We start from the raw sequence: 27,106 nt of genomic DNA on the forward strand, positions 1-27,106 counted from the left end.
CGGCCCCTCCCCAGCGCGGCCCCGCCCGTCGCAGCCTCTTCTCCACGTCCTCGCCCGCCTCCTGCGTCCCGCGGCCATGGCGGAGCTGGAGCTGGGGCAGCACTGCGGGGTGTCCGACTGCCGCCAGCTCGGTAAGGGAGGACGCGGTGGAGGCGGGGATGGTGAGCCGGGGCGGTGCGGGGGTTGTGTGGTGGTTCCCCCCGCTCGGGGAGTCCTCCGTGCTGCTGCAGCCCTGCGCGGCCCAGTGCCTGTCGTCTCGGCTGTATCCCTTGGTGGTTAATATCCTGCTTTCCCGGTCCTCCTCCTTGCTTGCCTTCGGTGATCTCGGAAAGTGTCACTGAAAATGTAATCTCTCAGAAAGAGGCAGCAAAACCCCCTATACCGAAAGCTTTCTGATGGGACCACTCGATCTTAGGGATGAAGTGACTGAGATCGTCGTGACATGACCTCTGTAATCCAGTTGCGTGGTGGTCCCTTAACATCAAATCTGAAGGATGGAGACACGGAGTAATGGGGTAGAGTAGAGGGCATTTGCTGCCGTTGGTGATGTGGTTGAATTCAGTGGACAACAAAGTGATTTTATCTCTAAGAACTGATGCAGTAGGCAGGGGTTGTGTACGTAATAATAATATATAATGGCCAGTCTTCGCGAACGAAGATTTTGGGAAAGGTCTTTTACCTTTCCAGCCTGCGCAATGGATTTTTTAGGTGAGACACAGCATGCGCTGAACTGAGCCCACCCTTTAATCCTAAGGTTCATCTGCCGGGGCCAAGCAAGCTTGGACAATGGCAGTGAGGTCCTCAGGACGTAGGTTTGTTTAGAGTGACCTTCTCATAGATGGATGGCCTCACAGGGCTAACGAGCTCCATCTGCCAGGGGGACCGGGCAATCGAACCAGGGTCGCAGCAGTGAGAGTCCTGCATGCTAACCACTAAGCCACCAGGGGTCCCAGGGGGTGTGTACATAAGTGCAATTTAAATAACAAGGATGGTATGTATGATATGATATAAAAGCTAGAGAAGAAGGGGCAGGATCATCATGCCTTGTCAAATGGAGAAGATGCTATCCCTTTCAAAGAGCCATCTCCACCAGTTGGCAACCTGTAAAATAAAAAATGTAAATTGTCCTACGTCAGAAAATAGTATTCTAAGTAGTCTCACAATAAATTACATTTTTAGAATAACTAACTGGTAAGTTTGATGGCTAGCCAAATGTTCCAATGTCATAGTTTGATATTTTAAAAAAAAATTTAATTTAAAGCCTAATTCCAGCTTCTGGAATGTATGTAAGTATAATTTACCTACTCATATGTTTTTCCGTTCTATTGATTAGGGGAGTTAACAGTGTAACTGTCACAAAAGACACTTTTAGGTAAAGTGTAGATGCAGTTGCTAAATATCCTTGTAAAGATACCTACCCTATGATATAGGTAAGCAAAAGTTAATCATGTGAAAATTAAGCTAGAAACTACTAGCAAAACAAAACCGTGTTGTCTAACTGAAAACAAATCTCTCTGTTTCAGATTTTCTTCCCTTTATATGTGATGGCTGTTCAGGTGTCTTTTGGTAAGTTTGAGTACCTCAAATTGTAAGGAACCTATAAGAATCAACAAGTCCAACTCCCTGCTCCGCACAGGACTAAAACTAAACCAGTGTCATTCAGACACTCCTTGAACTTTGACAGGTTTGGTGCTGTCACCACTTCCCTGGGGACCCTGTTCCAGTGCCCAACCACCCTCTCGGTGAAGAACCTTTTCCTAGTGTTCAACCTGAACTTCCCATGATGCAGCTTCTTTCCATTTCCTCATGTCGGTACCGGTCACCAGAGGAGCTCAGCACCTTCTTCTCTGCTGCCCTTCTTGAGGAATCTGTAGGCTGTGATGAGGTCACCCTCAGTCTGGTCTTTTCCAAGGTGAACAAACTAAGTGACCTCAGTTTTCCTCCTAAGTCAGGCCCTTGAGGCCTTTCACCATCTTAGTCACTCTCTAAACACACTCTAATAATCTGACATCCTTCCTATATTGTGGCACCCAGAACTGCCCACAGTACTGAAGGTGAGGCCACACAAGTGCACTGTACAGTTGGGATAGTCGCCTCCCTCAGCCATCTAGCAATGCTGTGCTTGGTGTTCCACAGAACATGGTTGGCCCTCTTGGCTGCCGGGCACATTGTTGGCTCATATTCAACTTGCCATTGACCCAAACCCAGAGATCTCTTTCTGCAGGGCTGCTTTCCAGCCTCTCATCCCCCAGTTTGTATGTATAACCAGGATTACCTCATCCCAGGTGAAGAATCCTGCACTTGCTCTTGTTAAATTTCATACGGTTGGTGACTGCCCAGGTCTCTAGTTTATCCAGAATCTTCTATGAGACTTCACCCTCCAGGGCTCCACAGCTATTCCTAGTTTAGTATTGTTGGTAAGCTTAACGTGTCTCCAGATCATTTATAAAAAATTAAAGAGCACTGGCCCTAAAATTAGGCTCTGGGGAACTGTGCTGGTGACTGGCCACCAGCCTGATGCAATTGCATTTATTATAACTCTTTGAACCCAAACCATCAGCCACCCATCATATTATGGATTTGCCTAACTGCGTGCGGGTTGTTTTGTCCAGAAAGACACTGTGAGAGACAGTGTCAAAAGCTTTGCTGAAATGCAAAACACCACATCTGTGGGCTTCCCAAGGTCAACTCGATGAGTAACCTTGTCATAAAAGGAGGTGGCTGGGTATTTTTAGTTCCAGAAAAAAATCTGAAGTTTCTTCCAAGGTTGAAATTGGGGCCTGCACTTTGGTTTACACTTCAGATAGGCAGAGGGCAACTGAGTTAAACTCAGGTAGACTGAGGGCAAATTTCACTTCTAAAACATCGTAAGCCCTCAAGGGATTTCTGCTGTTGTGGATGGTGATTGAAAATCCATTAAAATGGACAAACTCGAGTTGCTTTGAGCTGAATTGTTAAGCATACTAATGTCTTTATTCTCTTGAAGTGGTTTGTTTTCTTGAGGCGTAAGTTCCAAGAACTAAATGTTTTACAAACTGAGGAAGAGTATGATCAGTCAGTCATCCAAGACGTGAAATGCATAGGTTAGAACAAACTTTGTAGAAGATTCATTATCTAATTAAAGTGTTGCCATGATAAAAGTAGTCAGATCACTCTTTAAATATTTGAATGTTTTCACATATGGTTTTCTTTTCCTGAAATGTCTCTTCTTTTTCCACAAAGCCTTCAGCACAGGAGCCGAGATGCTCATGGATGTTCTGAGGTAATCTGCCTTAAAATTAGCTGTGTGTTTTCAGACTAGATGAATACATATATAAGTATACATTATTTAACTGTGAATGTGAAAAGCTTAAAAAAAAATGAATCTAGTCTTTTACTGCCTCTCAGAAGTAAATTGAGTTTGAGTAGAATGATGGTTCTGTTTCTAACTCTGAGCTAAACGTAACCAGGACAAAAGTAGGAGAATAGAATGGAGAGCTAGGGCAGTTCTTTGGGAAAGATGTGTGGTTACTTGTATCTGTGGTATCTGTTTGTTTACACAAAATATTTTGTACTAATGCCTAGGTGAATATAAGAAACAATTCTATGAAACCTGATCAGCACAAGTCTTACCCGTGCTCATACAAGGACTGCAATGGAAAGGAGCTTTTGCCAGTTTTATGTCCCTACTGTGAAAAACATTTTTGTCTAAGGTGAGTGGAACAGGGTGCTTAAACATCAATACTCATTCATTAGTGTATGGAAAAGGTATTAAAAGTTTTATGCTGTTATTTACAGACATCGCCATCAATCAGACCATGAATGTGAAAAGCTGGACACGCCAAAACCTCGAATGGCTGCTACCCAGCAGCTAGTTAAACATATTATAGGCAAGTACAGCAGGATATGTATTCTGCAGTTTTCTTCAGAAGACTGTTTGAACTTCTGACCTCCTTTGAAGGGGTCAGGTTCAACCAAATAAAAAAAGATGGGAGTTCCTTGGTTAAATAGCCCTAAACTCATGTCACATGTAATACTGTTCATCTATGCTGAGACGAGGCAACAGTATGAAGAGAATTTTTAAAGATTAAATAGGGCTCAGGTTTCTTTCAGAAGTTCTTATTCTACAAATACTATAGTGTAATGAAGTGTACCTAGTCATTATTATTTACATATTGATTCATGTGCAAATAATGCAATTGCATTGGGTGTGCATGCCAGTCTGTTAGGATTATACCTACAAACCAAAACGGCAAAAAAAAAAAAGTGACTCTATAATGTTATGTTTTGCAGATCTTAAACAAGTTCTAGGATGGGAAAGAGAATAAACAAAACTGCCCAACTGGACAGTGAGATTGTGTAGAAAGGAGGACCTGAAACTGTTGTCATATGAATGCTGTGCTGGCCACAGTTGTTGAAATTTTTGAATTTATATCTATTTGACTTTTGCAGCCTGTCTGTACATCATGATAGTGTTCATCTACTTTTCAGTGTAAAGGAGTTCTGCTAGAACAGTAACAATTCCAAATATTCTTGAATAGAAGTATCTGGTAGATGACCTTGAGGACATGAAGGGACATGAAGGGGATGGGAACCTTGGAGATACAATGAGGCCAAATAGGCTAATTCTAAGATATGTTCAGGGAACAGTCTGAATCATCACACTAACAGGAATAATATTGTTCTCAGATTCTAAAAAAAGTGAGGAAGCAAAAAGCAAAAAACGCAAAGGAGCAAAAAACAGTGAGACTGCAGCAAAAGTGGCATTAATGAAACTGAAAATGCACGCATGTGGGGACAAGTCCTTGCCTCAGGTCAGTGATGTTTGTTTTCAATAATTGAATTCTCAAAGGAAATGGAAAATTTTCTAAATTTATTGATCGTCATCTAGTTCCCTCAGTTCAGTTTTGGATTTAATTTTTAAATCCCACAATCACTTACATATATTTCAGCCTGGTCCCCAAAAGCAATCTCACTAGTCTTATGTGTGTTATAAGATGTCTGTGTGGAGTTTGGGTCAAATTTTTTTATTTTATAGTAGAAATGTATTTTCCTGCTACATGGCTGTCACCCAACACTGTGGGGACAGACAGGTTCTTTTCCTTGGCAGAATGATGACAGCACTAAGTTGCATTAAAACTTTATTATTTTAGCAGAATTTGATGATCATCAGAATTTTATTATTGGAGTAGAACATGATTTTTAGGATCACTGTAACACAATTTTGCAGGTAGCATAGCACAGAATTGTATAGCACATCTTAGCTGCTTGTGGTTCCTAATCACCTGGACCCTCTGCAGATTTGGTCATTGGGTCAAATCTAAATACTTGGCTTGCTATTTTAATATTTGAGTGATCGTCTAGACTGGAAACATGTAATTGCTTGGTTTTCCCACCCAGGCTGAATTTATATGTTGGGGCATTTGCAGTGCACCATGTGTTCTTATCATAAGAATGTGCCTTAGAAGTTTGAGTTTGATAATTTGGAGGGTTGGGGAGTGAGTACTTCAACTTGGGTTGGTACCAAGGTGTTTCAGGAGCAGGTTCAGCTACCCATCCAGAATTAGCATCTGAAGAGTCAGGGTGTTGTAAACAATACAATTTGTATGTGTAAAAAACCCATATGAGAAATGAACTTCATAAACTGAATGACACGATTATCATCCCATTCTTGAAATGGAGAGGATGGAGGAACAAATAAGGTCAGTAAAGTACAGTGGGTATTGTGTCCATCTTTTTACAGCTGTGGGTTCTATGAAGGTGAAGTCATGATTCCTTGGGCACACTCCAGGTTTGTTCAGGCTAAAGAATCTGACCAAGTATCGTTCATTACCTGAAACATTAAGAAATTTCTCATTCTTAGGAGCTATCCAAACATCAGCAAAAGTTAAAGGGAGTCTGCACTTAGAAAGTTTTCCATGTGCTGTTTACTCAAGGAGTTAGTAAAGTGACAGATATTTTAACCATCATAGGATAGTTAATAAGAACATTGTCACCCTGAGAAAAATGATGGGATGACAGGGGGAGGTTTAGGCATTTTATTGGTTAGAGAGCAAGAAAATGAGCTTGTTCTACCAGGCATCTGGTGGGTGTCTGCTTATTTAAGAATCAAACAGATTTAAGTAGGACTTTACCACATTTTCCTCTAAGTAACTTTACCCTAGAGCTCATTTTAGTAGACCTTTCCACTTCTCAACTGCACCGTTACTTTGAGGTCTGTAGGACAAGTGGAACTGGACCCAGACAACTCCATGGTATTCACACCATTCCTGGATTTTTAATTTTTTTTTTTTCATTAATGCCATTATTGGACTGCACAGCAGAGGGCGTGGGAGTGTCAGCAAACCATAGATCAAATCCTGCCAGAGTAGTAAAACCATCAGCGTTCCAGCAAGAAAAACTTTGTTATTTTAGTGCCACTAAGGATATAACGCCACCCCTTGGGTGTTCAGGGGGGAAGTGCAACATAATCAATTTGCCAAGTGGACCAGGGGACTGACTTACTGCCCACAGTCCATTTGGTCCCCCAAGAAGGTGACCTCCCATCTGGGGCCCTAGCATTGTTTCTTCATCAGTTGTTTCGGTAGCCCAGCTGGTGTTGCTCTAAATCCAGCCCCCAGAATATCCATACCAAACTTATTTAGGTTTCCTGGTTGCATTTGCTGTTTTTGGGGAACAGAGGGACACAAAAGGAAGTTCTAATTTTACCTTAGCAATTGAATAAAAAGCTCCATTTACTCAAGTTACTAATATTTTCTGACGTTTCAGTGGGATAGCTCCAGCACAGGATTCTGCTTTAATAATGAATAGTTGTGCTCCACTATCCATGAAGAAATCAGTCTTTAATTTATTGTTTACTATGGCCTAAAGGATGGCACTCAGTCCTCAAGTGGCAGAGAGTAGGGCCACTTGTACCTCCGCCAGTCTGATCCCTTTGCCTAGTTTCCCTGATACTGCTCTCTAATAGGAGAGATAAGTCAGGATATCTTTGTGATTTAAAGGGGTTTCCATTTATGGAAGGGGTACTAGGTAGAGATGTGGATAGTTTTTCCTCCTTTTCTCCTTTCTTCACTAGCAACTATAGTTTTTCGGTAGGCAAACCATGAAGCCTTTACTTTCCTTGATTCTTGTAATTTTTCACGGATTCCTTATTGCTTTTCACTATCAAGGTCAGTCACACCTGGTGTTCAAGTATTTTCACTTGCCAAGATTATGTTGGGTTTAGAAACACCTCGGTTCTTTCATCAAGGGTTTCACTTTAGATCTGTATCTATGCATCCTCTTAAAACAACTGTGTTTAAATTGCTTTTTCACCACATTGCTATGTTGGAGCACACCAAGTTTAAGTCTGTTATACTGGTTTTTAGAATACTAAAAACGTATATGATGGTATTATTATTAGGTTTTATCCTAGTAGAGTATATGTCATAACTCATATTCATCATAGAATGCTTTGGGTTCGAAGGGACTTTAAAGATCATCTAGCTCCAACACACTGGCATGGGCAGGGACACCTTCCACCATGTCACCACTGGAATTTAATTATTAAAAAAAAATGCAACAACGGCTATTTGATTGCCGAGTCTTCTTATGAATTTCTTTCTTTATACTTGTTTAGAAACCACATAACTCTGTTTAGGAAGATGTCATAATACAAAGACCTGCTGGTAGCATTCTTCACAAGTAGTACCACTATAATAAGTATGGGCTAGAGGGAAAGTGAGTAATTTCAAATATTGTGGAACATAATTTTAAAAACCACTCTCAATTTATATAAGAAAAAATTTAAAGTTGCTTCCTAATTCCAAAGTCAGTAAACTAAATAGTGTACCACAAATTACTGTATGATAATTTCTCTTACCAGCAGTTTTTTCATTTGGATATTAATTGTTTAATCATCTAGAACAGCAATAATTCTAACACTGATAAATTAAGCCTGTTAACCTTTAGCACCTCTCTATTTATATTGCTTCCTAGACTCCTTTTAGCCTTTTTCTGCTCAGATTGTTCTATTTTGATGACAGATTTTTTAAATATGAGGTTTCTGAAATGCCTGTTAGGCATATTAGTTCTCTCATCACTTATGTAGAGAACTGACACATTTTTCTTAGAGGTGCACAGCAAAAGGACAGGAGCAATGGGCACAGGCTGCAATGTGTGTGAAATTCCAATTAAGGTATTAGGAAGAAAAACCACACAGTGAGGATGGTCAGACTTTGGAACAAACTGTTCTGAAAATTTGTGGAATCTACATCTTTGGGATGTTCACGACTTGATTGAATCTGACTTGAGCAACCTCTTACCAACCTTTTTAGTCAGGTCTAGCTTTAAATTTCCCCCTGATTTGAGCATGATTTTGGACCATGTGATACCAGAGCATCCTTCCTGACCTTTCTTATTCTATGTTCAGGAAAATTCTCCTATCTTAGAAATATCATTTCTGTGGCCTCTTTGTTTAGATCAGCTTTTTGCCAATGATTACTTCTTTTGATGTCAGACCTGATGAGCGTTATCCCTCTGGAGACTGACCAGCTCAAAACAGGAGGGCCATGCTGCGAAGCTGTTAGTCATTGTGTCCCTGATTGATCAGTATTTTCTTGAATATGACAGAGAAATTCCAGGAGGCATATCCTGTAGTTACAGGGATGCAACAGTAGAATGAACTGGTTTGGGAATTAAGTTCTTGTGAACTGTGGGAAACTATTTTGTCATCCTTAGAACTGGAGGACGAACTAGGAATGTGCTGAGGCACAGGTAGCAGTTGATTGATGGTAGCATGTGTCCATAATAGGAGGGCTGTTGTGTTGGCTGTTCTACAAGTTCTGGTCATTTACATTTGAGCAAGATTCAGGTCCTGCTTCCTTTGCCCCTTTGTAATATTAATGGATGTTGAAGATTTTCTCAAGCACACTCAAATTTTGAGGAAAATGCACAGGTTGAAATTCAGACTCAGCTTTATGAACATAACTGGGGTAGTTCCATATGTTTCTAGGGAAGGCATAAATAAAACCTTTAAAAAGAGACTTCTGTCTTGTTTGATAGTGTCTGGCTTGGCTTCAGCAAGGGCAGTCCTACCTGATGAATATAGCAGTTGTGCTTGCTCCATGTCTTCTCTTGAAATAAACCTGAAGAAGAGATTGTCCCAGTCCTGTTCAAAATCTCTCTCTCATAGGTTACTCTTGAAATTTCTTAAACAAATATTTCAGTCTAGAAGGAAGAGTGTTTAGTACATAAAAGGAGGAAAACCAGGTAAAGGATTAGCTGACTATGACCGGATTCTTGTTCAGGGAGTTGTTCTAACTGCTTTTGCATTCCAGTTTGAGACACTGTACTGCTGCCAAAAGCCAGTACTGCTTATTTAAGCTCACTGTTTTCTCCCCAGGGCAGACACCTTTTCCTGTCTATCTGTATATAACAGTGTAGCTGTGGGACTCATGGTGAAAGGTGTTCTCTTCACCGTTTAGACTTGCAGTCCATCATATATTTGCCTGCAGCAGGAGAGGATTGTATTTGATGATCTCAGTCTCTCAGTCATTTATATTCTGCAGTAAAATGGTCCTGATGGAATAGAACAAGTTTCAGTTAGTAATTTTGGGGCTGAAGTTTAAGGTCTTTTGCTGAAGAACTATTAGATGTGTATGACTGGAATTACGTGTTTCTTCTGTGAATAATTTTGTTTTATTTTTCATGTTCTTCTAGACAGAAAGAATTTATTTTCAAGTATTTTTACCAAAGGGGAACAAAGAGAAAAGCAAACCTATGTTCTTTTGCAGTAAGTGGAGTGTTGGCAAAGTAGTAGATTTTGCAGCTTCCTTAGCAAGCCTTAAAAATGACAACAACAAATCAACATCCCAGGTAAATCAGTAATAACTAATATTTTCCAGGTTGTTGCATTTTGATTTTAGTTTTCTTTAGCCTTTTGTCCCTCCTCCACCCCACGTCTTTCATCTTGGATAGGCAAATCTTGATGTTAATTTCTGTGCTATTTGTCTTACAGAAATTGAGATTATGCCATACTGTCTCTGGAGAAGCCTTGCCATTTGAACATACACTGGAAACATGGCTATCTGATAAAGACTATCCACTGTACAATGGAGGAAATATAATTCTGGAATATCTTGATAATGATGTTCTATTTATAGAAGATACAGAGTCATACTTTAGTTAGTAAATTATCACAAAAAAAAAAAGATTTTTCAGAAGCATGGTATTTGAGCAAGTCCAGTTTTCTTTTAAAATCACTGGTGTGCCAGAATCTCTCCTCAGTTTTGAAGACACAGTTCCCATCAATTTCTAAGTTGCTTGACTGACAGAAGAACAAAATCCTGAAAGGAAAATTAGTTATTATAATAACTGATATTACAGATATTTACATTCTAGAATAACTTCTTGCTCTATTGAGCTGTAAAATATCAAGAATGTTTTCTTAATTTTTATATTTATTTTTTATAAATGGTGGGGACAGTATGTATTAATAAATAATGTAAATGTAAACTTGCAGTGTACCAGTTCTTTGAAGGAAAGAAACACATTACACTATTGCAGCATCTTTTCTATGGCTACAAGAACAGATTTCATTGAGTTTGAAAACCAGCACTGTCCATATGATAGGTCCACACTTTCTTCTCATAATAGCTTAACGATGTTTAGAAGGAAAGCTTTCTGAAGCAAGAGTAAATCCACACAGATGTCTTCCTTGTGTTTGCAAATCTCATTGTGTGATTAGGCGGGGAATAAAAAGAGAACGTGAAATTATCCTTTTCTAATTCCTGTGTAAAAGAGGAATAAATATGGTCAGAGAGGAAGAAATATAATTTAACTAGAAGTGTAGCATTTAACAGCTTGGAATATCATCTGGGCACTTCCAACCGTAGGTAAATCCTCTTCAGTAGTCAGCAAGGTGATTTACTAAGTTTTAAAGTGGTTATTTACAGTGATTGTACATAAAGAAGTTACACCTCTGGGTAAATAAGAATGACCTACACAATTAATGACTTTCTCAGTTGTTGGTGTCCTGTTTGTTGCTCATTAAGAAGGTAGTTCATAATATCAGTAGTTGATGTACTCCAGATTTTGGATCTCTTTCAAAGCTGGATTGAAAATTCAAAGTGAACATAGGAAGTAAGAACCATGAGATCATTTTTATCACAGTCACAGCTGTTTTGAATTGCTGAAACACAAAACCACATAATGTGGCACACAAATAGTAGCACTCTTCTAACTGTAAGTCCTGATGTATAACCAAGGAGCCTTGCTTTATCTTTCTGAACAGACCTGTTGCAACATAAACTCATCCTCCGGTGGCCTTGAGCCTATCTCTGTTTAAGCTAGAGGACTAGAATCCTTTCAAGACTAATCCTCCCAATTTGCTTTCACCTGTTTACAACTATTCTGTCAATATTCTCCAAGAAAATGACAGTGGATGAACAGATGTGAACAGAGCAGTGGAAAGCACAAGCCTAAGCTTTATTTGCAAAGCTGTAGTGTATTTCTCCTGCTCTGTGGGGCTGTGCAGAGTGGAAGAACTACTGAAGCAAACCTATTCATCGGATACTAAAGAGGCTTAGCAAGATTTTCAGCTGCAGCATAGAAGGTGTGATCCATTGCTACTGAAATGACCTAGTGGCTTGTGATTAGAGCACAGTATTCAGACCAAGGGGTAGAAATCTCTGTCTTCCGCAGCCTGACTCACTGCTAGATCAGCGTGACTCACCTTTAAATAAGTTTGAAAAGGGAAGAGCTACCTTTCTTTTTCAGACAATGGGGCACTTTCTTTCAGGGGACTATCTTCGTGTGCTATTCTCATGTTTGTAAGGATGTTCCAGATTCTACGTGCACCATGACTGAATGTACTCAGTGACACCTGGAGGTGTAACTGGGCCACAGGGAGATGAATGTCTACATTGTTCAAAAATGTCAATATAGAATCATAGAATCATAGAATAGGTAGGGTTGGAAGAGACCTCCAAGATCATCAAGTCCAACCCCTGATCCAACTCCAATTACTATATCATGGCATCCCATATGATGCATCCCAAGGACATTGTCCTGCCACTGCAGGACATACACAGAAGTGGGGAAAAATTCTATGAAGAGGGCAGAGGACATAAGGTTAGGGAATATTGGTAGTCCTGTGAGAAATGGAGTTTCAGTTCGGAGAGCTCACATGAGGCGGAGAGATGTATGAGTCAGACGTGCAAGTGGAGACAGACAATTCACCACAGTCACTTGGGCATTCACCAAATCTGGATTTGGTGGTTGAGCTCATTCAGTTACCACATTCACTAACTGAGAAAAAGTGTCCAGGTTTTCCTCCAGAATGTGCTTGCCTAAAGGGAAACGATGTCCACATTGGATTGTGGTTCATTTATACCAGTTTGAAGACAAACAGACATGTGTGACACACCCATTCTAGGCATAGCTGCAATTAAAAAAAAATCACACTGTAAGGGGAGTCTCCCTGGCATCTTTTTCAAAGGTACTCTCCCCATTGGTAGAACAGTAATGTGGTCTTTGAACATTCAACTGGCTGTAAAGTGTTGTGGTTTTCATTACTACCAAGCAATAGTTCCTTTGTAACAATTTAGGAATATCTGTAGGATTATTATGTATTGATTTGACTTGCATAAAAACCCAAAAAGATCTCAGTAATCATGTCACTGTTACTTGTTTCTCATTTTGCTTTATGGTACTCTTTACTGTAGTTTTAGCATGACTTGGGAATTGATAAATTATTTTACTGGATGTGGTATGAATGTCATAAAAAGGAAGATGTTTCTGGTTTCCATCAAGGAAAGGTTTTCGGTGGCTGGATATTTTTGAAATGTTTGTTTCCTGGCAGCAGAAATTATAGGAGCATTTCTCTGGCCTGTCTCTCCTGCTGTTATCTTCCTTTCTAGTACAAGAGGAACAGTTCCCTTTTCTCTTGTTATTTCTTTTCCTCCCTTTCCTCTGCAATTTTCCATTCATCTTTCTTTGCATCTTAGGCTGCTGTGGTATGGAATATGCAATAAGAGGCCAACCATCATTGTGGGACCAGTGATTTGGGGAAGAGCCCTAAACAGCACTTGCTCCCCCCACTGTTGTTAAACAAACAAATGGAAAATGCTGCTACACAACAGGGCCATTTTTTTTCAGCAGAAAATCTTCATTCTCTGCTTACACCCTTTCTTCTGCCCCTGATTTTTCTGCCTTAGCAGTTGAAGGCAAAATAATTGAAATAACATTTGTTTTGGATAAAGGGAAGATAGACTTGGGATACAGCAAATAAATCTTTGGGGAGACCTCCAAGGTTTTACCAGGATGGTTGCTTTCATCAATCGCCAGTAATTGCTAAAAGCTAGCAGCCTGTAATGACAATACAAACATGGCAAGTCACAGTTGGTAAGACTCCAAAAAGTTTTCACATTCATCTTATTCCAGGAATGTGTCTGGGATTGTACATAGAAGCTAATTCCACTTAGTTTTCAGAAACCGAGAAGCAAAACCAAATTAAGCTAGTCTGACAGATAAATAATTGAGGAGAGGTGAAAACTCTACCCTAAACAATTATACTAGGAACAAAAGCAGAAACTTTCCTAGAGCTTCAGTATCTTGCCTAGGCTAGGATTGCTCACATTTTACCTGTTTAGACTCTAGCATATCTTTACTTAGCATATATATTTTTTTTGTTTTTTCTACAGCTTCTTATCTTAGCACATTTTCATAGGGAAAGTTCAACAACTGTATTTGAAAAAAATTATAAAACACTTTGGAGGAGATGTTTGACATTTGAAACTGCTGTTAATTTTACAGGCCTGTGTTTAGAATGTGCTGAATTGTTTCACTTCAAAGTTAATAAATAAAATGTTAAACTCACTTCTAGTAGTTACAAAGAAAATGTATGCAAAGTTGCTTAAACAAGAAGAGGAATTTGTCAAAAGAAATACTTAATGATTTTATAATAAACAGTATTTTCAGCCAAACTACTAAAATAGGTCAATATCAAGCTTTTTGGTTGTTCTATCTGTACAGTAGTTTTAGAGAATGCACAAGGTCAAGGCTTTGCAAACATGCTGGTAGCAGCTCCCAGCCTTGTTCCAGTTCAAACACTGCTACAAAGTTGCCTGGCATAAATTTGTAATATACAGAACACAGTTTGGAAACAACAGTTTGGTTGTATTTAATACTCAGAGCTCAATTCTGCTTGGATACGAGAGCCATTAGATCAGCTGGGCAATGCTGTAGTAAACAAGAAACAACATATCACACTAAGAAAGCAGGAAGTAATCTCTCGTACTTTTATTTTTAGCGTTTTCCATTTCTGTGTCTGGTTTAGAAAAGTATGTGCTCTGGAGTTTGATCAGTCCGAAGACTTTTTGTCAATAGATCACCTCTGTTCATCTTGTTTATCTGGTGTCAATTGAAAATACATCTCCTTGCAGCTCAGCTGTCCTCATAGTAGCCTCTTACATGAAATACAAAATTTTGTTTCAGCTGGAATGGTAACTGTGGTTTGGATTAGGGAAATTCTTTCACTTATTAGGCATTCCTGTTTACTTCTGATTTTAGGATCAATGCAGAATTTGAAATCTCCTGTAAAACCCTTGCTGTAATGTTAAGTATACTATTAACAATGTCAAAGAAGCCGTTTTCCATAATACTTGTGCAGTCCTGTATAGGTTGTACTGAGGCATGTTTGGCAGCTTCCCTCAATAAAACCCAACTCTGAAACAAAGTGCCTCTTTCAACTGGCTGTGTGCTATTAATACAACCTCGTAAAGAATGACTTCCAAAATAATTAGTAAAAACACAATTTATCATCTCCGTAGTTCTTCAGTGACTACGCATCCTTTAAAAAGCAGGCTTATATCACCATTGCTGTTTATGAGAAGGGAAGGAAGAAAAGTGAAATGGCACAGTGACTTGTCCGACACAAGAGCATTGCCGGCAGTGGATACTGTATCTTCACTGATGTGGAAAGGACCTAGCTGTGGTTGGACTGCCATTAGGGAAATGGGGTAAGACTCTGTCTTTTGGCGACGTAGATGTTTTACGATTATTTCAAGCATAAAGCAAACTACAACCCTTGTCCTGTTTACAGCAGATCATTGTTTTACATATGACAGTAAGTTACATCACTTGCAATTTGTGAAGACAAGACAACCCCTTAGTGTTTTGCTTTGATTACAGAAAATAGGGTCAAAACACCACAAGTGAAAAAAAAGAAAGTGGTATCAGTCAGGCTTGGAAAGGAAAGCTTCAGGCTTGGAAAGGAAAGCTTTTTTCCTCTATATGATTTTAATTAATCTTGGAAATGTACCAGTTGAACTGCAAATTATTTTCAAAAATCTTTGAACCCTGTGAACTCACCCTCCGTGAGGATGTTGAGGCACTGGAACAGTTTGTCCAGAGAAGTTGTGGATGCCCAACCCCTGGAAGTGTCCAAGGCCAGGCTGGATGGGGCTTCGAGCAACCTGATCTAGTGGAAGATGTCCCTGCCCGTGGCAGGGGGGTTGTTCATGATTTTTAAAGCCCCTTCCAACCCAAACCACTCTGTGAATCTAAGATAAACTCCAATCGCGTGCTCCATGGGAGAGCATTTACGGTTATCTCCACGCCGCCGCGTCCAATTATTAACAAGAAGTCGACATCAAAGGCTAATTTCAACACTTTCACTGTACATTTTGACAGCGCTGCCGCCGAAGCAGCGGCGCCCGAGCCCTCACACGCAGGCGCGGCGGCCGCGCCGGGCGGCGGGAGGAGGAGGCGGGTCCGCGGGCTCGTCCCGGCGCCTGCGCCTCGGCGGGAGCGGAGACGGCGGGGAAGGGCGGTGAGTCCCGGCCTGCTGCGGCTGCGGCTCCTGCTCCGCCTGCGGCCGCCATTTCGGGGCGCCGTGAGGGGGCTGCGGCGTCCGGCCATCGCTCGGGACGGGCGCAGCCCGCAGGACCGCACAGCCCCGGAGCGTGGCGGGGCGTGCTCGCCGGGTGTCTCCTCGATTGCTAGGTGTATCTCAGCAAGAAAGTTGGATTTTGTAAAGAAAATAAAATCAAAAAATTAGCCATAATAATTTTTGCGTTAATCTTTCCTTTTGCTAGGCTGTTTACCTCAGAAAAGATGGCAGATCCCTGGCAAGAATGTATGGATTATGCAGTTGGTTTAGCAAGGAAAGCTGGGGAGGTATGTATTAACTCTTTATAAATATTAGCATTATTTATTGAGTCTAGTGTGTATGTAGGTTTTTGAAGGAGGTTGATGTAGAAATTTCTTCTAAAGAGTGTTTTGTCAAAAACATAAATTAGCAGAATCGTTCATGATGTACAAGTTCAAACTTGGTCTTTTATGTTTGTAACTTGTTTAATTTAAGAAAACAACTTTGCAGTTTTCTGATTAAAGACTAAAGAGTAACTTTTGTTCCTTAAATTTGATTTTAAAAGTAAAATAAAAATCAGAATCGTGGTAAACAAAGATCATGTCAATTTGCCCCCTTAAACTGCTCCTATCTACCTTATTTTACCACTTGAAAGCTGATGACAGTCTTTCTTGTGAATGCCTACATCAACATTATACAGTGGCCTCTTGTTGGGAGACAATACCATACTGCGTTCTCTCCATCCCTGGAAGTGTCCAAGGCCAGGTTGGATGGAGCTCTGAGCAGTCTGGTCTAGTGGAAGGTGCCCCTGTCCGTGGCAGGGGGGTTGGAACTAGATGGTCTTTAAGGTCCCTTCCAACCCAGGCCATTCCATGATTCTGTGTTTCTCTTCATGAAGACTGCTTTGCTTGCAGTATACATCCCTTGCAGTGATGGTACTTTGCCTATTTGTGATCTAAGATGCCCTGGAACAAGAAACAGTTTGTACATCTTGGCAGATCCTCAGCATGAGTGTTTACCAAATGTTCAGTTCTTAGTAATTCTGCTTGGTACATTTGAATGCTGTGACAGCCAGGCAAGATGGTACATGTACTAATTCTATCCCCTGGAGCTGCAGAATCTGCAGAAAATTGTCTGTGCAATGACCTCATTAAAATCTTCCCTCAGAAAATCTTTCTGAGTTATAGTAAAAAAAAATCTGGGGGCTGTGAGGCATGGATTCTTGCTTAAGCTGATTCTGATAGTTTTAAGATCATAAATGCAGAGTGTGGCTAGAAATAGCTGACTTGAGCTCAGTATTAGGTGTTTATTCAACTCTGGTATTTAAATTTATAAATCTAAAACTTGTCCTAACAAAATGGACCCTGGTTTCATATACCAGTGGATCTTCCTGGATCTTAGCTTTAAGGTCATGTAAAACTTTGTGCTGAGTAGGGACTGGAGATGCAAGGCTAAGTCCTAGCTCCTGCGGTTAAATCCAGGTTTTGTCACTGCTTGCTTTTGTGTTTTGTATGTGCAGTATAGAAAATAACTGTAAAAATTATTCTCAGTTTTTGGGGGAAAACTAATATTTTCCATACTGTTAATGGAGAAAGATTTTTTTATTTTGTTGGATTTTTTTAACAGATAATCCGTGGAGCACTCAAAGAAGAAATATCTGTTATGACTAAAAGTTCACCGGTAGATTTGGTGACAGAAACTGATCAAAAAGTAGAAAACTTCATTATTTCTTTGATAAAAGAAAAGTATCCATCTCACAGGTATGGCTTCTTATGAGTATGCTTTTGACAGAAGGGGAGAGGTGACTGGAAGGAGAAAATTGAAAGTTTATGATTTTGCTTGGTAAAATTTCATTACAATTGGCATGCTGTAAAGTTGTACCATTCAGTAAATACCTTCAATAAAATTAAGTATTTTAGAGTAGTAGTAGGTTGAGGTTTTGCCCAGGGCTGTAGTAACAAAACAAGGTGTCTGCAGGTCTACTGACATGAGCTCAGTCTTGCTCCAGACTTAATGCTTAAAGTCACTTCCAGTTGAGGCAGCTTTAAGTAACTTGTTGTTTATTTGTGTTGGAGAATCAAAGGTGGCCCCAGGATACCCAGAACCCACATTTTTTGTCTGCTGTTGAAACTAGTGTTTCTTTGCTGTCTGTGTTGGATGGGGCCCATGGAACTGAGTGTGCCTTTGGCAAATCTCATCAGTTCAAGAACATTAAACATCTCTAAAAGAAGGCAGGATCTTCTGATTCTGCATAACTAAAAGTCTGTCATACAAAATACTGATTTTCTACATTGCTTTTCTCTTCCACTCCTCCCCCCCAACCCTGAAGAATTTATTCTTGAAGGATGAATTACAGGTGTTTCACTTACATGGTCTTTCTTTCCTATTTTGACATAATGGCTCAAGGTTAGTACTGTTTCCCTAAAGTAGGTTTGCTATTTTTTTCTTTCAATTTCTTGGAGATTTTGTTATTGTAGCTATATATGTGGAATGTAGGAAATATGTGTAGAACTGGAACAGCTGAAGTTATGCAAAAGTTCAGTAACCTAAGCAAATTACTGTAAGCGTACAGACCTGTGGAATGACCTTGAAATAACAGTTTCTGTGACCTTGATAAGCATTTTAGAATATTTTAGCTGCTTTTTATTTTAGATAATTGGTGTCACATTAGTCATAACGGTGTTAAACTTCTCTTTCTAATGAATTACTCATCCACCTAAATAATTACTCAGTCTCTCATCTCTTTGTGAAGATCTGCTGCTTTTTGGAAACATGCTGTTCCTTTCTGATTAGTCATCTTCACTTCTGTAGTTAATCATAAAACTCACAATCAATATTAAAGAGACCTTATTTATTTCCTCTCTTTTTACATATCTGTGGAGGAAAGCATGTGTTTAGTGCAAGCTTCTCATGGGATGAGTAATGTGTGATAAATTGTAACAACATGGAAAAGGTGTAGAAGAGAATTCCTCCCACTTCATCCTAATAATTTTGCAATTCAGAACAAATGCTTTTGTGAGCAGCAACAGTGTGAAATTTCATTTCCTGTGGCATTGTACCTGTGTGTCCCTTGGGTTTAGTACTATGTTTGACCATGCACTCCACAGTCTTCTTCAACAGCTCTTGTTTGGATTTCCTCCCTTCACCATGTTACTGTTTTGTAATGCTTTTAAAACTAAACATCACTGTTTTGAATGCTAAATTCCAGTAATGTATATTGAAACACAAAATTCTTTTCCCCACGTATTGTGCTTATCTTTGACATCGCAAATATCGATGCAAGCTTGGTTGGATGTAGTTGGTGCTTTTCAGATAAATAGTGTATTTCTCATCTTTTTTTTCATATGATCACTGGTGGTACAAAAAGCTTCAACTCACTTTTAAGAATTTTAGTGTCAAGGACAGTGTTGTGATTCAGACTTTTTAATCAATTTCTTTCTGTCTTTTAAATGTGTTTGCTACTTTAGCTTTATTGGGGAAGAATCTGTTGCAGCTGGAGAGGGCAGCATTCTGACAGATAACCCCACATGGATTATAGACCCTATTGATGGAACTACCAACTTCGTACACAGGTCCACCTTTCATTTTTTTTTCTGTTAGCAATCTCAACTGATTACTCTCTTTCTTTCTCCAGTTCCATGAAAGTAAGGTTGTTTTTAACTTTTAATTTCCTTTTAAAGAGATACTATGAACTTGTTTATAGTTACAGATTGCCGTTTGCATTTATTGAGAGCCCTTGGGCAGTTTTTATAAGCATTTTAGTATTTCTGTAGGTGTCTTAATAGTCTCACTCTGTAACCAACACCAGTTGTTCCATGAGAGGCCTATACTGTATAGTGGGGGTCAGCAGTCTTGCCATAGATGCCAAAAAGACGTGTGCAGATTTCAACAGTAAAGGTACAGGACTCAGAATTAGGAGTTACAGCATCTTCAGAGAGGCAATAACAGCTCCAAGTGATGATTTCTAGGAAATCTTAAATCCATTGAGGTCTAGGAGCCTCTACTGTAAGAGAAAGCAGAATACCACCAGTAACTGTCAGCAGTATTTTACATTAGGATGGGGAGGGGACTTTCAGTGTAATGCTGACAGCCTGTTCCTTATAGGAATAGTCTTTGAAACAAGATGGATTTTGGCCCCAGTGAGCTTTTCGGAGTTTACTTGATTCCAGTTTTGAAATGATTGCTGCTATGTGCCCCATGGCTTTTAAACAGCTGCTGATTCCTGCTAAATAACGTGTTCAAAAAGCACTAAGAAAATAATCCATTCTGCTGGATTTACAGGCTTAAAAGTCTGTATTATTTGCAGATAGTAATAAAAGCAAATGTTTGAAACTTAGACTGAGATGCGGCCCACTGCATCCTATATATCCCCACTGTCTGTACTCTTCCTGCACCCTCTGATATCTGACTTTTTCATGGCATTGATGGAGAAAAGGGAGGTGGGGGGAGAGGTAACTTGCTTTTGGAACCATTTTGGCCAGCTTGTTCCTTCTGAGAAAGGTCAGTAGCACAGAGGCTTGTTTGTATTCTGAGGTTGTAAAACAACAGTCCCTGAGCTAGTAACAGCTGTAACAGGGATAGTTTCAGTGGATGGAAAAGTTTGTGCTTTAAATGGTAATCAGTGGTGTTGGGTCTATTTTCAGCTAAATTGTGCAAATTCCAGAAAACTGTTTTCTTTATAGTCCAAGTTTCTTTTTGAAGTATAGATTACATTTAACTTTTACATATTAAGATTAAGCGTTGTAATTGAAGAAGTGTAGTATCTCACTATAAATTAGTGAAATGTTTTGTTTTGTAGGTTTCCATTTGTGGCAGTTTCAATTGGCTTTGTTGTAAACAAAAAGGTATACTTTTTTTATTTAATATCTAATCAAACTCAAATTAATTGCTTGTTGCTAGTTACAACTAAGTTCTGTGATTTCACAGTAAATAGGAAGGAAGGGAAAAAGCCCTCAAGGTATTTTTATTTTTCCTTGCAGATGGAGTTTGGAATTGTGTATAGTTGTATAGAAGACAAGATGTATACTGCCAGAAAAGGAAAAGGTGCATTTTGCAATGGTCAGAAACTTCAAGTATCGGGCCAAGAAGGTAAGCTGAACTGAGTAGCTCATTTCTGGTAATTGCCATATGGCAAATAAGATAGCAACAGTTTTACACCTGAATATATTGCTGTTTCTTAGCTCATAGTTTTGTTTTGCAAGACTTTCTTTGCCCATGGGCTGTTGAGTTTTGAGAAACAGCTTCTGTGTTCTCTTTGATACATATAACATGATCTGTGCAAAATCAGGACTCAACAATGGAAGATTTTGTTCCCCAGGTGTCGGTGTTGGAGCTTTGTTAGTTTGTTTCTTTGTTTTTAATTCCCTGCGAGTCTGTAATCTGTCTGTGATGGTTCTTTAGAGTCTGTAACAAATCTGCCAAACAATTCAACTTCTCCCAGGTGCGACCTAGTGGTTGAAGTCAGTAGCACACTTCTATGCTTACAACCCATGTAAAGTAAAATCCACACTTCAAATGGGACCTTTAAAGATCTCAGGATTGTGTTAATTTTTATAGCAATAGAATTTTATTTACTAATGGCATTGATTACTGTATATGCACATTTGAATGTATATGCACCAGATCATGCTTTGTTCCTTGTATTTTATTTTTTCCTGCCATTTTCCAAGTAAGAACAGATTTTTATATGTCTAATATGTGTAATATTTTATTAAGATACCTTTTATTCAGTCTTGCCAGAAAGCAATTAAGTAAACTCTGCTAGTTACTATTATTATTTAAGTTGTGCTATTGGAAGAGTGAGGTTTTGTTTCTTTTCCAGACATTACAAAATCCCTTTTAGTAACAGAATTGGGGTCAAATCGTGACCCAGAGACTATAAAAATAATTCTTTCTAACATGGAAAGACTTCTCAGTATTCCTATTCATGGGTAAGATACTTCCTATTTTTATATATATTTATATATACTGACAGTGATTAATGTTGTAAATATGATCATTTTTAGGAAAGATTAGTTGCATTATATTAGACACCTTAAATGTGAAACATAATTTAAATGTTTCTGTCTAGTGGCTTCTGCAGAGAAACTAATTGTGTTTAACTTTTTCAAGCTGGGACATATGTAAGAGAACCTAACAATCCATATTGAGAAGCGAAGCATGTTTGGGTTTGTAGGACTACAAAGTACTGTATTTAAAGTTAAAAAATTGAAATATAATTTTGTGCCATTTTTCCCCCCTGGAAACACACAAAGAGTAAAACTTGGATGGAACATTATTATATTTCCTCATAGTAATGAAAATTTTGGGGTTTTTTTTATATATATCAGGAGACAGAAGTACATCTCCCTTTCATCTTTCAAAGCTGTACAATTTTTTTTATTTGTCCAAGCACTTGGAATTGTCTATATACTGCTCTGATTTTGGCTACATTCCCTGCTTCCTCTCCTCCAGATAAGCCAAAGCCTACATTTCCACAAACCATTTTACAGTTAAAGGAGGTTTCAGCAGATAGTTTTTTGTTACTCAACTGTATTCATGTTTCTGAACTAAAAGGGTTTGTAGTTTTATGCTGAGATTCTTGGGATTCACTTAACATGCAGATTTTTTTCTACCTCCAGAAGTCTTCCGATGTCATTAAAGAATATATGCGAAGTTGTAAGTAGGGAACACATTTTAGGTGTGTTGTCAGTTCGGCTTTGGCATTTTATTGGTAAACAGTAATTTGAGATTGGAGTTGATTAAAGTCACTTTTTGCAGTAACTCAGCTACCACCAGTTACAATTTAATGTACATTTTACTGATAATTGAAATAACTGCATTTATTTGTACAAGCCACACTTAGTAAGTGCATCCACATTTCCAAAAGAAACTGAAATGTATGACACAAGAGTTTGATGAAGTTATCCAGACAAAATTTATGCTGTTTAATTTATTTTTTGGGTTAACTGTTATAGGGTTTTATAAGTCAGAGATGTTTACTGACCATCACCAGAGAAACTGAAATAACTGATTTTTCAGCTCTGAGTAGTGTATGCTCTACTTGAATTCTTGTATTCAAAGAGCAGAGTAGAATATCTGTTACTGTTTCATGTGTAGATTATCTTCCATAATATGTTTGAGGTTAAGAAATCGTTTAAGATAAGTTTAAAACAAAATTGACTAACAGAATTTGTAAATACAATTTCTGGAAATTTGCTATATTTGGAGAACTCTTCAAGCTACTTAAAGAAATTCCCATTTCTTTACAAGTTTCACTGCAGCATTCCATCACACTTTATCTACGTCAGTTCACTTTGCTTATGACACTTCTGTGTTCTCTGTGCAGTGTACACAGACATTGTAGCTTTTTTATAAACTGTTCTCAGTTAAAACAACAACTACATCTCCTTTAGGATTAGAGCTGTTGGTACAGCAGCTGTGAACATGTGCCTTGTGGCAACAGGTGGAGCTGATGCCTATTATGAAATGGGGATTCACTGCTGGGATATGGCAGGAGCTGGAATCATCATTACTGAAGCTGGTGGAGTACTGCTGGATGTAACAGGTAGATACACGGGCCTGCACAATACTCTCTTGTCCTTTTAAATGGCTAATTGGGAACAAAATATAGCTGAAACGAGAAGGCAAAGATTTCTTTTCAATCCTCTTTTCAAGCTACCACTACTGAACAGAGTTCCCATCCCATTAATAGACAAAGAGAGGGACAATTGTATGTTTTAAGCTACAAGACAGCCTTTAATCCCTTGGCTGCACACGTGAAGAGTGAGAAGAGGCAGTAAATATACAGTGAAGAGAATTTAAATGTAGCTCATACAAGACACCTGTTGTGTTGAATGCATTTTTATCCGGAGTCAAAACTTAGTCCTAAATTATAATGTATAATTTACACTTGATTTTTTTTCAATGCTTATTTTCTTACCAACTTTTAATTTTCTCCGTATATAAGCTGGTTTCTTTGTTTGCTTTGGTTTCTAGGTGGACCATTTGATTTGATGTCTCGAAGAATAATTGCAGCAAGTAGTAGAGCTATAGGAGAGAGAATAGCCAAAGCACTTCAAGTAATTCCTCTGAGAAGAGATGATGCAGCTAACTGAATACCAAAGCTACACCTGAAATGTCATTATCTAATGTTGTCTCATATTCTCACGTGGTGCTTGTTTTACACCTTGAATAGATGGTAGTCTTTCAGTACTGGTGTGACTGCTAAGTAGAGCTTTGAGATTGGAACAACATTCTGAGTAAGCTTTAACTGTTGACTGTTTTATGTAACATCACAATTAGATAAAAATCAAGAAAAAGAAGCAAATATATGCAACTAGTATTTTCAAGTTTTATACTACGCTGGAAGACATAGCAAGAGACTCTTTGATGTATAGATAAATAAAGATCTCTAGTTCTGTGAGTGACAAAACAAAAAGTCACTGTCCTTACACCACAACCTCACATCTGATCTTGAACCCAAAAGATGAAGGCATTACTGTTTATCCAGTCTTTGTCTGATCTTCACTGTATCCATTTCCTTACTTTGTTGCAGTTTTTTTAGAGGTAGTCCACACATTTCCCAATTTGTTAGTTGCTTGTCATTTTGGCTCCAGTTTAAAGACTTCATTACTTACCTGTCATTGGTTTTGTAGGCATCATTCTCCCTTTCTTATGGTAGATAAACACAATCTCTTCTTTAGCCTCGTACATGGCCAGTACACTTGCAAATCTATTACAGTTGCAAAAGTAAGAGAGATTGTGCCAGAAAATACGTGCATCTCACAGAAGTTCTGAGCACACCTTCTATCACCAAATGTTCTTACTCTAAATGAAGATGAAGTATGATTTGCATTTTGTTTATTTTGCTTGAGTTTCTTCATGGATCAGTATGTTTCAAAGTCTAAGGACTCATTAAATCCAAGAGAGTTTTCAGTAACTCAGATGGCAAAAAAATAAGCCTATAGTCCATATTTTTTACATAATTATCTGTAAGTTACAAAAACAGTGACCAACCAGGACTGGGTTTCTGTTGTGTTGTAGAGTGTACAGACACAAAAGAAGATACGTATCTAAACCTAAACTCTTTATAAATCTAAGAAATATTAGTGATTTAATTCTTGATCTCAGTTGTTCCAAACTTTGAAAACTATACTCGTTCTTTGAATTTTTGTGTTTAAGATTGTTAAAGGCATCAGTGCACTGTTCAAATAATTAATGCACTTTAATTTAAAGATGTAACTTAAAACGATTTTTAGACTTTTTTTTTTGTGTCAAAAAGTTGTCTCATTGGTTGGTTAGTCAAGACACAGCAATGCTTTGGAAAACCTGACTTTTAGTACTGTTGTCCCACTTTTTATTTTGGAAAATGATGTACTCTATTGAAATTTCAACAGATTGCTTATTATAAATTTTAGTCTTTTATATCAGTTGGTTTTCACAGATTTTGCAGAAGTACTTAATATTAAGTTGTGTCTAATGCCAGATGATTATTGTTAATGAGGTCAGCCTGCTGTTTAAAGGTCTTGTCAAAAAGCCAGACTTACATGAATTTTACTTTTTAAATTCCCATTGACAAGGATGGAAATCTTTTGAGCATTTCATTGTAACTTTATTGCTGTAAACAATGTGGGATCATCATTATTTTTGAGAATTATGTCTTCTGTAACATTTCTGTGGCTTTTATATAACAAATTCTGCATAACTTTGTCTGTGAAATGGAGACGTCTAAAAAATACTTGAGATGGGAGAACATGTTAGAAATAAATACACTTTAGCAGCAGTGGCTTCTGGTGTGCTTCCTTTCTTAGCGTTCATCAGACTGCAATGCTGCGTCCCAAAAAGCTGGATTTGTGGGCCTCAAACTTCATCTGATTGGAACGCTCTTTTCTTCTTGGCCTCTGATGTGCATAGATCATAAACCATTGTGCCTTTGGATGTGGGGTTATGTGTATCCACCTGCAGTTGGGGTTTTGAGTGAAGACCCCTTCCGAGGAGATCATGATGCATGAATCATCTCCAACTTCAGACTCAAACTTTATGGATTATCTTGCCAGTTATTTGTTTTGGAGGTCCATCAGCTGGTTGAAGCATGTAGCTTTCTCACTGTTAGCTTTCCTAATAATGCTATTTGAGGAAAAATTTATATGAGTTTCTTATCTTGGCCCTCTCATTCTATTTGTGTTGGAGACCAGCCTGATTGGGGTTTTTTTACTCTAAATGGCAGCTTTTATCACTGTTTTCTTTTTCATTTCAGTCACCCTTTTAGGAGTATCAGAAATCCCAGTTTGCCACTTTGCTAAGTATTATCTTCTCAGATGGGGACCCCTGGTGGCCTAGTGGTTAGCATGCGGGACTCTCACTGCTGCAACCCAGGTTCGAATCCCAGTCCCCCGGGCAGATGGAGTTCGTTAGCCCTGTGAGGCCATCCATCTATGAGAAGGTCACTCTAAACAAACCTACGTCCTGAGGACCTCACTGCCATTGTCCAAGCTTGCTTGGCCCCGGCAGATGAACCTTAGGATTAAAGGGTGGGCTCAGTTCAGCGCAGGCTGTGTCTCACCTAAAAAATCCATTGCGCAGGCTGGAAAGGTAAAAGACCTTTCCCAAAATCTTTGTTCATTCGTGAAGATTGGCCATTATTATTATTATTATCTTCTCAGATACCGCTTCATTTAATAAGTGGCTGCTTCTTTCATCATGTGAAAGGACGTTGAAATGTAATTATTTAACTTCAAAGGCATTTTGTTTCTGTGCTAGACTGTAATTTTGACAAGTTTTTGTAGTAAAACAGAAGTCATGATTGCTGTGTAATCAAAATGCTTTTGAGAGTTTATGTATGAAGTAGTCTCTGAATGTTCAAAACTAAATGTGTGGGTTTGTTGCTTTGAAATATGGAGTGGCAGAGTTAATCATCTTAAATTTTTTTTAAAAAAAATCTAAGATAAAATTATGTATTTACAAGATAGCTTTTGCTGGGCAATGAGACAATTGGGAAGGAAAACCAGTTACCACAAATTGAACAGACAGAGTGTCAAATTAAGATCATGAATGCTTCTCATGAAGACATAACAGTCCAGTGTACAGGAAGCTGTCTTGCATAGCTTTTCAGTGGACAACTCGGGACTTCAGCTGGCGAATTCCACAATGATCTGAACCTCAACTCTGAGTGAAGAACACTCAAAACTTACAGGTGCAAGAAGAAGACCAAGTAGACAGAGTCAGCAACTGGAGCAAGTGAAAAAATCCAATAAATACTATGGAAATTAAAGGACCATATGGGCAAATTTCACCAGT

The 27,106-nt window shown here is 38.7% G+C and overlaps 2 protein-coding genes across 3 annotated transcripts; both read left to right on the top strand.

The window, feature by feature from the left end:
* Positions 1–26: 26 nt before the first annotated feature.
* Positions 27–11,890, top strand: ZFAND1 (zinc finger AN1-type containing 1). The gene is made up of 8 exons (XM_027687009.1): positions 27–131; positions 1,524–1,566; positions 3,223–3,262; positions 3,565–3,692; positions 3,778–3,869; positions 4,669–4,793; positions 9,679–9,834; positions 9,977–11,890. The coding sequence occupies exons 1-8, from the start codon at positions 77–79 to the stop codon at positions 10,145–10,147; spliced, it is 810 nt and encodes a 269-aa protein (XP_027542810.1). The 5' UTR covers positions 27–76; the 3' UTR covers positions 10,148–11,890.
* A 3,940-nt stretch (positions 11,891–15,830) lies between these two features.
* Positions 15,831–25,592, top strand: IMPA1 (inositol monophosphatase 1). 2 transcript variants are annotated; one of them, XM_027686799.1, is made up of 8 exons: positions 15,836–16,137; positions 17,456–17,589; positions 19,297–19,401; positions 20,628–20,673; positions 20,809–20,917; positions 21,651–21,759; positions 23,224–23,375; positions 23,807–25,592. In XM_027686799.1, exons 1-8 carry the CDS (start codon positions 16,075–16,077, stop codon positions 23,923–23,925), a joined length of 837 nt encoding a protein of 278 aa, XP_027542600.1. In that variant the 5' UTR covers positions 15,836–16,074; the 3' UTR covers positions 23,926–25,592. The 2 variants fall into 2 exon arrangements, with proteins under 2 accessions (XP_027542689.1, XP_027542600.1); XM_027686888.1 differs by lacking the exons at positions 21,651–21,759; positions 23,807–25,592 and having other exon boundaries at positions 15,831–16,137; positions 23,224–23,362.
* Positions 25,593–27,106: the final 1,514 nt, after the last annotated feature.

Source organism: Neopelma chrysocephalum, unplaced genomic scaffold (assembly GCF_003984885.1).
Source record: "Neopelma chrysocephalum unplaced genomic scaffold, ASM398488v2 Primary Assembly neopelma1_22, whole genome shotgun sequence".
NCBI lineage: Eukaryota > Metazoa > Chordata > Aves > Passeriformes > Pipridae > Neopelma > Neopelma chrysocephalum.